The sequence below is a fragment of the Salmo salar genome, chromosome ssa28 (assembly GCF_905237065.1).
Source record: "Salmo salar chromosome ssa28, Ssal_v3.1, whole genome shotgun sequence".
NCBI classification, from domain to species: domain Eukaryota; kingdom Metazoa; phylum Chordata; class Actinopteri; order Salmoniformes; family Salmonidae; genus Salmo; species Salmo salar.
This window is the reverse complement of record NC_059469.1, coordinates 22,600,661-22,615,134: the sequence shown is the minus strand read 5'-3', so window position 1 is coordinate 22,615,134 and position 14,474 is coordinate 22,600,661. Positions and strand designations below refer to the sequence as shown.

The window sequence follows — 14,474 nt, the reverse complement described above, 5'->3', positions numbered from 1 at the left end:
TTTATTTCAATCCTGCCCACAGCTAGCAGTACCCAAGTAATCATCAATTTGGCGAGCAGCTGCAGACAACCTGATCGTAATGCCCGTGGTCAATTTGGTTTGACATTCGATATCCCTATCGGGCTAGTTAGGGACCATCATAAATTACACAATTTACATGGGACAATATTTACAATTGTCAATAGCTAAACATTTCAATGACTTAAAAATCTCAAACCAACTATAAATTGTAGATATTCATATACAAATATTGCAATCATTTAATGAGACAACTAAAAGGCGTGTAACATGAAAATATTGTCCCATTTACATTGTGTAATGTATTGACAGTCCCTAACTGGCCCCGGAGATAGTCTATCCAAAGTCAAACTAACTTTGCCACGGTCGCTCACCAGCCGGCTGAAGCTAATTGGCGAAAGAAGTTTGCTAGCCCTAGCTAGCCAAAGCGACATAAAGTCAAACTGACTTTGCTACGGTCGCTCACCAGCCGGCTGAAGCTAATTGGCGAAAGAAGTTTGCTAGCCCTAGCTAGCCAAGGCGACATAAAGTCAAACTAACTTTGCCACGGTCGCTCACCAGCCGGCTGAAGCTAATTGGCGAAAGAAATTTGCTAGCCCTAGCTAGCCAAGGCGACATCAAGATACAATACCTGGTTAGACTGTTTCAAGTTATCTAGATGGGTGAGTGACTGTAACGGTGTACTGTTTTGGCAGAGTGAATGTACAAACGCTTGCCACGTGAGAACACACATGCGAGAGACACCCAGATTAAACAACATCTCCAATACTCCCATTTGGCTTCAGTCATTGTTGCTGCATTTATTAATGAGCGAGCTAGAATAACGGCCAAATCAGGAAGTTCAGCTCCCTTTTAATGATAACATTTGTGTATTGTGCCATATATTCAAAGGATAAATCTGCACTAACTTAGGTTTCGCTCATTGGTTGTTCTTTCATTGCAGATATTACCATTGGTGCTTTTATGGCTGATAGTGTGGTGTTATTGAGGTGAGTGGTTGTATTGTTGAAGTTGGAATGTAATATATTTTGGTGTTACACGAACAGTGGCTTTGTTTCACTGTCCATACCTGCATACCACTTTGAATGTGTGCACAATACATGGTTTTATTCTAAGAGTTAACCTATGCTTGTGTAGATATTGGAACAGAGCAGTATAAACGCATACAGTGGAACAGAGTATGTTTTTCATCACAGAAAGACATTAATGCCAAGCTGTGTCCACTGCAGTACCATGTTCAACATGTTGTATTGGTTGTAGGTCCATTGACACCACGTTATATTGTACTGGTTGTAAGTCCATTGACACCATGTTGTATTGTACTGGTTGTAGGTCCATTGACACCATGTTGTATTGTACTGGTTGTAGGTCCATTGACACCATGTTGTATTGTACTGGTTGTAGGTCCATTGACACCACGTTATATTGTACTGGTTGTAGGTCCATTGACACCACGTTATATTGTACTGGTTGTAAGTCCATTGACACCATGTTGTATTGTACTGGTTGTAGGTCCATTGACACCATGTTGTATTGTAGTGGTTGTAGGTCCATTGACACCATGTTGTATTGTACTGGTTGTAGGTCCATTGACACCATGTTGTATTGTACTGGTTGTAGGTCCATTGACACCATGTTGTATTGTACTGGTTGTAGGTCCATTGACACCATGTTGTATTGTACTGGTTGTAGGTCCATTGACACCATGTTGTATTGTACTGGTTGTAGGTCCATTGACACCATGTTGTATTGTACTGGTTGTAGGTCCATTGACACCATGTTGTATTGTACTGGTTGTAGGTCCATTGACACCATGTTGTATTGTACTGGTTGTAGGTCCATTGACACCATGTTGTATTGTACTGGTTGTAGGTCCATTGACACCATGTTGTATTGTACTGGTTGTAGGTCCATTGACACCATGTTGTATTGTACTGGTTGTAGGTCCATTGACACCATGTTGTATTGTACTGGTTGTAGGTCCATTGACACCATGTTGTATTGTACTGGTTGTAGGTCCATTGACACCATGTTGTATTGTACTGGTTGTAGGTCCATTGACACCATGTTGTATTGTACTGGTTGTAGGTCCATTGACACCACGTTGTGTTTGGTCTCTAGGTCCCGACCGGTGATCACTGTGGACGTGTCCATCTACCTGCCTGTCTCCATCAACATCTCTGTTCCTCAGTGTCACGAGGGACCACAGCACCTCAACTGTTTCAACGCTACAGTCTGCCTGATCTTCAGAGGAAAACACCTGCCGGGACAGATAGGTGAGCACAACTACAGCATAACTATAGCAGACACAAAATAATGTACAACTCACTTAAGTTGATAGAGTGGTATGTTTGAAATGGTACCCCTCATATGCCTTGTTTTAGTAGTTAGAACTAGTAGACTATATTGTAGTGGATTATTCAGAGCGATTTGTGAATGTGCCACTGAATTGTGTCATTCCATGATGTAGTCTTTGGCCAATGGATGCTGCCTATGGTTGTGGTTCTCCTTCAGTCTACTGGTCTAGTCTGGTTATAATCCAGCCAATAGGTGTTGAATGTTTAGGTGTGGTCCTGGTTGGTTGTTTAGGTCTGGTCATGGTGTTCTGAGTGTTCAGTGTTTGGTCATGGTTATCGTTTGACTCTTTAGGTGTGTTCATGATTGATGGTTGTTTGGGTGTGGCCACAGTTGGGTGTGGTCGTGTTAAGCACCCCCCCAGGACAGGGAAGTAGCCTGCTGTTTCATTACATAATGAGGAGCAGGTCCAGGGCCAGGCGTAACAGGAGGAATAAGGGTTCTCTGTTCTCTTCGGTTTGACTGTTTGGCATGACCAGTGGAAAGTAGTTCTGCACTGCAGCACCTCGTGTCTTTCTGTTTGGTGATGACGCCCGGTTGTGTGTGTGCGTGTGTGTGTGTGTGCGTGTGTGTGTGTGCGTGTGCGTGTGTGTGTGTGCGTGTGTGTGTGTGTGCGTGTGTGTGTGTGTTTCTGTTCTGTTTGGTAAAAATGCCTGGGCCGGTAATGAACACTCAACGCCCCTTTCCGCCTGACAGGGTGAGGTCATGGAAGGCACCCCCTCACAAACACACACACGCAAACATGCATGCACATACACACAAACCATGGCGCAAGCACCACACCGAGATGCACACACACATACACACCGAGATGCACAAATTCACAGACCCACACACAGTACATTTACATTTTTGTATATTATTTTTATAACTGGGAATAAAGTGACAGATAATAAACAGTAGCAGCAGTGTATGTGATGAGTCAAAAATGTTAGTGCAAAAAGTGTCAATGCAGATAGTTAAATAGTTAACCAAATAGATACCTAGACTAACTATTTATCAGTCTTATGGTTTGGGGGTAGAAGCTGTTCAGGGTCCTGTTGGTTCCAGACTTGGTGCATCGGTGCCCCTTGCCATGCGGTAGCAGAGAGAAAAGTCTATGGGTGTTTCCAAAATGCATACTACCGTACTCCACATACTCAAGTGCATTTTCTGAGGACGTTCTCTAGAATACGTTCTTGTGAGGATGAGAGTGTGGCGAACGCATAAAACATTTCATTTGAGAAGCCCTACCCCTACTGTATTACCTCGCGCTGCATCTCCCCATTCACTGAACCTTATTCCATCCAGGACAATGGCAACAATAGAGACGAAACATAGACTAAGCAAATGTTTTATTTCATAATTATCATCGTAATCTAGCCAGCTAGCTAGTTAAACAGGCAAAAATGACCTAAAACTATTGTTATGCAAGGTATATGTCAATTCTTTGTGGCTAGCTAGTTAGCCAGTTAGCCATATTGACTTACTATGGACTTACCTATTCACTAAACCTCCCTTCTTCTAGCCAGGACAGTGGCAATAAAGCCGAAAGAAGATATGAAGTAAAACGTTTGCTTTGTGTATAACTGGCTGGCTATATGTGAATCATAATAATGTAGCTAACCAGATAGTATAACTGGCAAAAACGACCTAAAACCAATGTTATCCAAAGTAGATGTTAATTCTTTTTTGGTAGCTAGCTAACAGTCCTTTGTGGCTATCTGGCTAGCTAACATTAGCAGCTAGCCTGTTAGTGCTATTGACTTACTATGGTCTTACAACCTACACACTCTACAGTGTGTATTGTAGGCAGGTAAACATGCCAAAATTAACACAGCATGTATTTATTAACGTAGCAAGATAAAATATTGTAGTCAGGCAACATATGAGAAGTGAATAGGCAACATTTTATTCTGAAGTCGGAGTGTATTTTCTCTCGCTTCAGTTGAAATAATGTCCACCATTGATTTAAAAAAAAACGATTGCATCAGTTTTACATGGTTGCTTCATATTTCTTTGCATACTTTCCGTTGAAGCGTGCATCAATGCATGCTTCAAAATATGTACATGTAAATGCTCCATTTCGCATACTTTGATTTGGACTTATACTCCGACCCTCTCATGCTTCAATTCGCGTGCTCAGAGCACGGTAATATGCATTTTGAGAAACAATCTATGACTTGGGAGGCTGGACTCTATTACAATTTTTAGGGCCTTCCTCTGAGATTGCCTCGTAGAGAGATTGCCTCATCTGTGGATCTGTTGGGGCGTTATGCAAATTGGAGTAGGTCCAGGTGTCTGGAATGATTGTGTTGATGTGAGTAATGACCAGCCTTTCAAAGCATTTCATGACTACAGATGTGAGAGCTACAGGGCGATAGTCATCTAGACAGGTTACCTTAGTGTTCTTGGGCACAGGAACTATGGTGGTCTGCCTGAAACATGTAGACTGGGTCAGGGAGAGGTTGAAAATGTCAGTGAAGATACTTACCAGCTGGTCAGCGCATGCTCTGAGTACGCGTCCTGGTAATCCGTCTGGCCCCACTGCCTTGTGAATGTTAACCTGTTTAAAGGCCTTACTCACATCGGCTATGGAGTGCGTGATCACTCAGTCGTCCAGAACAGCTGGTGCTCTCACGCATGGTTCAGTGTTGCTTGCCTCAAAGCTAGCATAGACAGCATTTAGCTTGTTTGGTAGACTCATCACTGGGCAGCTCGTGGCTGGGTTTCCCTTTGTAATCTGTGTTAGTTTGCAAGCCCTGCCAAATCCGACAAGCATCAGAGCCAGTGTAGTAGGATTTGATCTTAATCCTGTATTCACCCTTTGCCTGTTTGATGATTTGTCAGAGGGTGTAGCGGGATTTCTTATAAGCATCCAGGTTAGTGTCCCGCTCCCTGAAAGCGGTAGCTCTAGCCTTAAACTCAGTGCAGATGTTGCCTGTAATCCATGGCTTTTGGTTGGGATATGTACGTTTGGTCAGTGTGGGGACGATGTCGTTGATGCACTTATTAATGAAGCCGGTGAATAATGTGGTAAACTCCTCAATGTTATCAGTCTGTGCTAGCGAAACAGTCCTGTAGCTTAGCATCCACTTCATTGGACCACTTCCGTGTTGAGCGCGCCACTGGTTCTTCCTGTTTGAGATTTTGCTTGTTAGCAGGAATCAGGAGGATAGTGTTATGGTCAGATTTGCCAAATGGAGGGGAGAGAGAGGGAGAGCTTTGTATGCATCTCTGTGTGTGGAGTAAAGGTGCCTTGCTTTGCCTCTAGTTGCACAGGTGACATGCTGGTAGAAATTAGGTAAAGCAGATTTCAGTTTTCCTCCATTAAATCACCGGCTACTAGGAGCACCACTTTTTGGATGAGCATTTTCTTGTTTGCTAATGGCCCTATACAGCTCCTTGAGTGCGGTCTTGGTGATAGCATCGGTTTGTGGTGGTAAATAGACAGATACAAAAATTATAGATAACTCTTGGTAAATAGAATGCCTCATGATAAACCATACTAACTCCGGCGAGAAGAACCTTGAGACTTCCTTAACATTAGAGATTGCGCACCAGCTGTTGTTAACGAAGATACAAACACCACTCCCGTTGAGCTTACCCGACGCTGCCGTTCTGTCCTGCCAATTCATAGAAAAACCAGCTGGAATATTATCCATCTCCTTGTTCAGCCAAGTTTCAGAGAAACATAGGTAATTACAGTTCTTCAGATCCCGTTGATAGGATAGTCTCAAACAGAGTTTGTTCGGTTTGTTCTCCAATGATTGTAGAATAGAACAGAGAGTAGAAGCAGATCATTTACTCTCCACCGTAGCTTCATCAGGGTACCTGAACATCAGCCTCTATATCGCTGTCTCTTTCTCTTCCGAGTGTCAGGGATTAGGGCCTGGTCTGGGGTGAGCAGTATGTCCTGTGCCGCCGACTCATTGAAGTAGAAATCTTCATCCAAATCAAGGCTGTTGATCACTGTTCGGATGTCCAGAAGCTCTTTTCAGTCAGATGGCGGAAACATTATTTACGAAAAAAGTTAAGATCAGCTCCAAAGAACACACAAAATAGTAGAATTGGTCAGGTACCCGTTAAACGGCCGCTATACATTCCAGCTTCATTTCCTGTGTGTGTGCGTGCATGTCTGGTAGTGAGACATGATGACATCTCCAACTAAGGCTTGAACTGACTGGGGCTGTGGCAGTCACGAAATTTCGTCAGCCGGTGATTGTCAAGCAAATAACTGTCGGTCTCACGGTAATTGACAGTTAATTAACATAAACACATGTAGCATCTCCTGGCTTCCACACATAGCCTACAAACCATTTTAAAAAGTGTAATAAATCCATGTAATATAGCCTACACCTTCACAATAAGTACTTGATAATGCCTCGAATTTCACAGCGGCATCCCCTTTGTGGCTGTAATGCACCCCAAAAAAACATGCCTTTTGTGGCCCGGAGTGCTGCGTTGTGTCCTTCTTCCTTAGTGTGCTGTGCAATCCGATGCGCCTCTCACTCATATGGCTCTCTGTCACATGATCAGGTCTTTCTCACAGGCTACAAGTGAAGACAGACACATCGGGGACGCAACTGCGCAAGTCCTTATCCACTTCCAAGGTGCATATTGAAGCTATTTGAAGAACTGTCCACATTTACTTTTCGTCAGCCAACAGGATGAGTAGGCCTAACGAACAGCAAAAGCACTAGCTTATGTCAATCTACTATCTCCCATAGTACAAAAGTCAACCTATTCTGTGCGAGAAATAAATATTCCAAACATAGTCTGGGACAGATAGATCCCAAATGACTACAACCACAAGCATCCCAAAAACTTTTTTATGCAGTGTGGCTGCAATAACGGATCAGAACGTTTAGCTTAAAATGTTGATAAACTACTAAGCTATTTCTTCACATTATAAGCACAGCAATGAGCACATGGTAGTAGGCTATAAGCGTAAATGTTCCATTAGCGGAAAACAACATTATCAAAAGTGATCGCAAATGCAATTATGCATGTAATGCTTTTATTATAAAGGTGCATTTTTATGGTGAAAATTATCTTTCCCAAACTTGAAACTCACGCGCTGCTTATATATGCCAGTTATTATTCTGCTACAAGACCATGGTGCTTGCCTACGGAGCTGTGAGGGGAACGGCACCTCCGTACCTTCAGGCTCTGATCAGGCCCTACACACAGACAAGGGCACTGCGTTCATCCACCTCTGGCCTGCTGGCCCCCCTACCTCTGCGGAAGCACAGTTCCCGCTCAGCCCAGTCAAAACTGTTCGCTGCTCTGGCACCCCAATGGTGGAACAAGCTCCCTCACGATGCCAGGACAGCGGAGTCAATCACCACCTTCCGGAGACACCTGAAACCCCACCTCTTTAAGGAATACCTGGGATAGGATATAGTAATCCCCCCCCCCCCCCAAAAAAAGATATAGATGTACTATTGTAAAGTGGTTGTTCCACTGGATATCAGGTGAATGCACCAATTTGTAAGTCGCTCTGGATAAGAGTGTCTGCTAAATGACGTAAATGTATTAATATGCTTAATTAATGTGCTTAATTTACTTTAGTTGTGATACAAACCTTATTAAAACATATAGGCCTATGGGCTAGGCTACATGAGGTGTGCGACTACGATTAGATAAAGTCGCCAAAAAAAGGCATTGTTTCTTACGCTGGGCATCATTCCCAAGTGATAATATATAATTCAAAAGTGATTGTCACCCATCAAACTATTCTTGATTTAATCTTGTCTTTACATATATTATTTAGTATATGTGTGACATTTGTTCTAATTTAGAATGGACCATTATCATGTACCTGTATCGAAACGAGGCAGTGGGAAAAAATAGATATCATCTATGCACTTAAATAGCGAATGGAGGGTGCTTTTTCCCGTGGTTTATTTTCATGCCAGCCAGGTAGGCTATACTCCTGTTGTAAATATAAGCAATGTGCTTAATATTAGGAAAGTTGAGAAATAAATATAGTAGGCCTAGCCTATAGAAAGCTGATGGGATCCTCCTCTTTTTATTAGCGGCCATCACTCTGTTTTCTCCCGCAATTACATAGCCTATAGAAATGTTGCGTAACATGAGCTCATGGGCTGTCATGAAGTGTTTGATTAGATTTTCGAATACATGTGCATTGATGTCAAGAGTGATTAGAGGGACAATAGTGCTGAGTCTATTGTAGTTAGCAAGTTTGGTAGGCTACTAATGACCAGCAGCAGCATCAGAGCTTGGAGAAGCTTAATTACAGTGACTATACAGTCATGTGGAATTTGACTGCCTTCATGACACGTGACCGCCAGTGTGGCAGTAATACGTCACCGCATCAGCCCTAGAGCTGACTAAGATCCACCTTGGATCGAAACATTGTCACTATTAAAAGGTGCTATTAGGAGCCTTACATTGCCTCTCTAACTAACACATGTGGGCCTCTCTCTCCCCTATGTTTGACTGTATGAATATGTCTTATTCAGACTGTGTGAAGTGAAACATGACTTAGCTTTAACTAACCCATGATTCCCACTCTCTCTCCTCTTCCCCCAGAGTTGCTGTATAACCTGACAGCTGATGTGGATAAGAGACAGAGGAGCCAGCCTTCTAGAGTGTACTTGGTTCAGAACGGAGCCCAGATGAGCTCTGTGAGCAACGAGCTCAGTCTGGACATCAACACAGTGGAGTGCCAACAGTACACTGCATACGTTAAGGTGAGTTCCTAGACCTCAGTCATATGAGGGAGTCAGTCATATAGCTTTCACCTGGATTCACCTGATCAGTCTTTGTCTTGGAAAGAGCTGGTGTTCCTAATGTTTTGTACACTCAGTGTAGCAAAATGCTTGTGTTTCTAGCTCTGACAGCGCAGTAATATCTAACAAGTAATATCTAACAATTTCACAACATATACCCAATACACAGAAATCTAAGTAAAGGAATGGAATTAAGAATATATAAATATATGGACGAGCAATGTCAGAACGGCATAGACTAAGATACAGTAGAATAGAATACAGTATATACATATGATTAATGCAAAATATGTAAACATTATTAAAGTGACTAGTGTTCCATTTATGGCCAGTGATTTTCAAGTCTATGTATATAGGCAGCAGCCTCTGATGTGCTAGAGATGGCTATTTAACAGAAGCTGCTATTCAGTCTTTCTGTCCCAGCTTTGATGCACCTGTACTGACCTCGCCTTCTGGATGATAGCGGGGTGAACAGGCAGTGGCTCGGGTGGTTGTTGTCCTTGATGTGTGTGGTTGCGTGTGTTTGACAGTTCAACAGTCTGTTTGAGTGGTATTTGACTGTAGCCTGCTGGGTCAGGTCAAAGGTGACAGGCAGGCGGTCATAATGGTTCATAAAACCACTGTTTACTTTCAGACTGTGCTGTCATCTCCAAATGGGTAGAAACCATAGACATTGGAACCAGTTGATAGTAATAGCGCTGACGTCATCCACGTATTCTTAGGGAAAACTCCCGATGGCGCATGAAGCCGGAAGTATTTGAATTTGAAGCGCTTAAAGGATCATGGCCGATGTAGTCGTTTTCATCCTGCCTGAGAGAGTAAACCCAATGCTGCAAGATGACGTCGCCATCAATAACGGAAGCCTTGGACATAAACAGTCGAAAACCAACCGATCACAACGCGGTTAGGCTAGATTGGATTTAAATATAAATTAGACAATTATTTTATCTTGATTCTGTATTTTTATATAATTGTAGGCTATCTTTATCATTTGTGCAACCGCTCTGTCATCCTCCATTCTCCGCTCTGTCATCCTCCATTCTCCGCTCTGTCATCCTCCGTTCTCCGCTCTGTCATCCGTTCTCCGCTCTGTCATCCTCCGTTCTCCGCTCTGTCATCCTCCGTTCTCCGCTCTGTCATCCTCCGTTCTCCGCTCTGTCATCCTCCCCGCTCTTCACCTCCGTTCTCCGCTCTGTCATCCTCTGTTCTCCGCTCTGTCATCCTCTGTCGTTCTCCGCTCTGTCATCTTCCGTTCTCCGGTTCTCCGCTCTGTCATCTCTCCGCGTATCCTCCGTTCTCCGCTCTGTCATCCTCCGTTCTCCGCTCTGTCATCCTCCGTTCTCCGCTCTGTCGTCCTCTGGCAGCCCCATAGACATTGGTCAGCCACTCCATCTACTCTTGACAGGCTTGTTGACTCCGCGCTCTCATCTGGATAGCACACCACACCCCCTTAGGTGCACATGTAAAGAGCGTGCCTGAGGGCACGAGCATCCTCGTAGCCTGCCAACCCGTGATTGGTCTGTGTCAGCATGTGGTCCTGTGTGATGACAAATGTAGTAGTCAGAATGGATCACTATTTCATTAAATATCTTGAACTTTAAAATAATTCACCGTGGGGATCGAACTTGATCATAATTTAAAAGAAATGGAGCCCAAAATGGCAGGCTCCCCCAAAAAATGTGCCGTTCTGGTGATCGTAATTTACATAGGCATTCTAAGGCAGACTATGGCTTTTGGCACCGCTAGGTTGATACGCAGTAGCCGAACAGCAGAGCTTGTGACTTCACGCTCCAGATGGACAGAGGGGGCCTTGTAGAAACAGGAGGCAGAAAACTAATCCATTACACAGACAACATAGCTAAGTAGCTAAGGTGCAGGGAAATATGTGACTTAAACTGGAGAAAGAACCCTCCGCACTCACTGTTGAACCATGCCAATTTCAGTCATTTAATTTCCAAGCTTTCTGTCACAGTAGTAGACCTTTGTCACTATTCTCAGATAGTGTAGCCTAGACCTCTAACAAAGCCTATTTTTAAACTAAGTTTTAACGACTGCAATTCGCATGGATCTTAATGTGCAGACGAAAGCTTCTTGTACTCAGTAAAAACAGTAGACAGACGCTCCATTGTCACTTCATAAGTAGTTAGTTACTTTATGGTAGCCAGCTGATTCAGAAGCGGCAATAGATCGGACCCATGTCCTGAGCTCTGAGGGCGTCCATTTATGTCTCACCTCCTGCTAATGGGGACCAGAGGTCCCACCCCACACGGAGCCTGATCATTTTACTGGCATTCTTTACAGTGGACCCCAGGCTCATTTCTCCCTGGGAGGCTGAGCCCGACTGAACTATGCAGTGAAAGGATCTGTCATTATAATGCTAGCCTTCTCTTCATCTCTCTTTCTCCCCCCCCAAACAGCCCAGGGTTCAAACACCATTCAAAAACTCTCATGCTTTATCTGTGCTTGCCTGGTTTAATTATCCAATAGAATAGTACCCAAAACTGCAAACCCCGCCCATCTGGCACTCCAGGCAGGCTAAAGCAAACACTCAAAGTATTTAAAAGATCCCTGAACCCAGGGCTTCTACCCACCCATACAGCCCTGTGATAAGTATACTTAAGTGATAATGCCTGAGAAGCCAGTGTTTGGAGGATATATTGGCACGGGTGTTGTTTAGAATATATCCTCCAAACACCGGCTTCGATGGCATTATCACTTTTATACAACGGGTTACCAACATATTCAAATAATGATTGACATATTTTTATTTAAAATGTTATTTTATTGAATTTGTCATAATATTTCATCCTTCCACAAGATATAGTCCCGAAACAAATCTAGGGTTGCTACCCAAGCCGGCTGGTCATTCGTTCTATCGGTTCGGTTGCCAGAAACGCGACTGTGTCTGGTCTGTGTCTGTTCTGTGTCTATGGACGTGACCCAGTCGTTCAGTCTTTTTGTTCTGTGTCTATGGACGTGACCCAGTCGTTCAGTCTTTTTGTTTTGTGTCTATGGACCTGACCCAGTCGTTCAGTCTTTTTGTTCTGTGTCTATGGACCTGACCCAGTCGTTCAGTCTTTTTGTTCTGTGTCTATGGACCTGACCCAGTCGTTCAGTCTTTTTGTTGTGTGACTATGGACCTGACCCAGTCGTTCAGTCTTTTTGTTCTGTGTCTATAGTCGTTCGTTCTAAATGTTCCATTGCCATACTGGCTGGCAACGTTCTTATCCCTTATTTGCTAGCTAGCTAACTACGGCTAACAGTCACGTCAAAAATGGCAGCCATAATAACAGCAAGGTAGTTGTATTTGCATTTGTTTGAGCTGTTTTCTAGAGACATTTATTTAGATACATCCATGACAATGAGCTAATGAGGCGCGATTTCGCCTAGCATAGAAAATGTGTTCTCTCGTCAGGACACTGTTGTTCCGAGGCACTAGCCAACAACACAGCTAACACAATCACTTCAAACTGGAAAGACCACAAACTACCTGCACTTCGTTTCATTTGACCTTTTTTCAATTTATGCCAGCTGATTCATGATTTCGAATGGTTGAGAAAAGCTGCCTGTCTGTCTTGTCGCGACTCCCGACACGTTCATCACTATGGGACAGCTAGAGATCGAATTTGAATATTGAAACAATGTTGCAGACAGCAAGGTTTATACAAACCTTCGCTGTTGAACACTAAATGTTACTCTAAAAGAAAAGAGATAATGGCTAGTGAGATAATGGCTAGATGCTTTTTATAGTGGAGATCAAGTTTATACATTGCTTGGCTGGGCTGATACAGTGGATTGTGCAGTCAGATGGAACAGAGTAAATAGGCATTTTAACGTCATAGATTCAGCCAGTGGTAACTTGTGGAATAGACACTGGCTGGAATGCGCTTTTAACAAATCAGCATTCAGGATTAGACCCACCCGTTATATAAATCACAACATTGCACAGAACAGTTGTAACAATAATAATCCTCATTCATCATACTGGGTAATGTGTGAGGCTGAGGCTTCGTATTCTGTTGCATTCTGTTCTTTTAACTTAAGACACACAACTTAGTCATGTCATATGTGAGGCTTTCAACGACACATAATAACACAGTTATCGAGCCTTAAACAATGAAAAGTTATGTTTATTCATCCGATCTATCAAGTGAAGTGGGGATCATTTTGTGGAGTCAGTGGTACTCCTAGATGAGTGATATAGTAGGCATTGATACTTAGACACTTAGGGTTGCCTCTTTCTAATTTAACACTGTAATCAGACAGAGCATAAACTGTTAGCTTCAACTGTGTAAATTGTAGGTATGCAATAAGAAGTATTGTATTGTTAATTCCCAAAATAAACATGTTCAACATCAATACAGCAATATCTCTATTTTTGCATCCAAAAAGGCACCAGATTCCCTTTACAGTGCACTCATTTTGACTAAAGCCCTATGTGGGGCCCTAAGTGCACTATAAAGGGAATAGGGTGCCATTTGGGACGCAACCTCTGTTTCTGGGTGGGCAGTAGTGTACTCTAGATTAGCTTTGACATCTGTTGTGTGCCACGTACGTAACTAACTGATTTAATGTACTAGCAGGGATAAACACTCTTCCAGTAATACTGAGAGTGGGATTCGTCAGGCCAGAACCACATGTCATGATAGAGTTGAGCTGTGTAGTAGAATAGAACAGAACTTTGTTTAAAAACACTGGCAATGTACAATTGTTTGATTACCCAGAGATGAGAGGAACACTTATTCTGCTTTGTGGAGTTAAATAGTGTTAAAAATCTGGTGCCAAAATTACACTTCCAAAATAACCTCTTGAATATAGCATTATTTCTAGTCAATGAATTACTATTCAAAAGTGTGACATATTGTTATAACTTCCAATATAACCTTTTGTATTTCACTTTCTGTGACATTTATTTTTGTATTACATTTTTTTATTAGTTTCGCTTGACACCTTTTTAACATATTTTTCACACAACATTCACACACAGGCACACACACACAGCATATTCATACACACACACACACACACACTCTTACATATTTTGTGTGAAGAAATGTTGAGTCTGAATTAGCTTATTGTAGGTTTAAAGAGGAGTGTGTAGGCTCAGCCCATGTGACCATGAGGTGTCTGGTAGTGTAGCTGATTAGTAGTGGTTATTGATGGATTGAAGGGGTATATTTTCCTGACTTTGTTGTGTGGGGTAAGGAACACAGATGTGTGAACAAGGAATAGACACTGCTTCTATACAGTTCTATAGATTAGTTAAATAAAGGTTACATTTAAAATACATTTAAGTCACCACCACAAGCCAACCAACGAATCAGTGCACTCACTCATCTTCGCTAGCTCAGAATCCCGCACAAG

General features: G+C 42.8%; 1 protein-coding gene across 1 annotated transcript in view; it reads left to right on the top strand.

Annotated features, from left to right (window-relative positions):
• The window catches only part of itga9 (integrin, alpha 9), a 135,460-nt gene that overhangs the window by 56,433 nt on the left and 64,553 nt on the right, over nucleotides 1–14,474 (top strand). Inside the window, 3 exon segments of the mRNA XM_014180007.2 lie at nucleotides 962–1,007; nucleotides 2,140–2,294; nucleotides 8,911–9,071. Coding sequence (XP_014035482.1) covers nucleotides 962–1,007; nucleotides 2,140–2,294; nucleotides 8,911–9,071 — 362 coding nt within the window.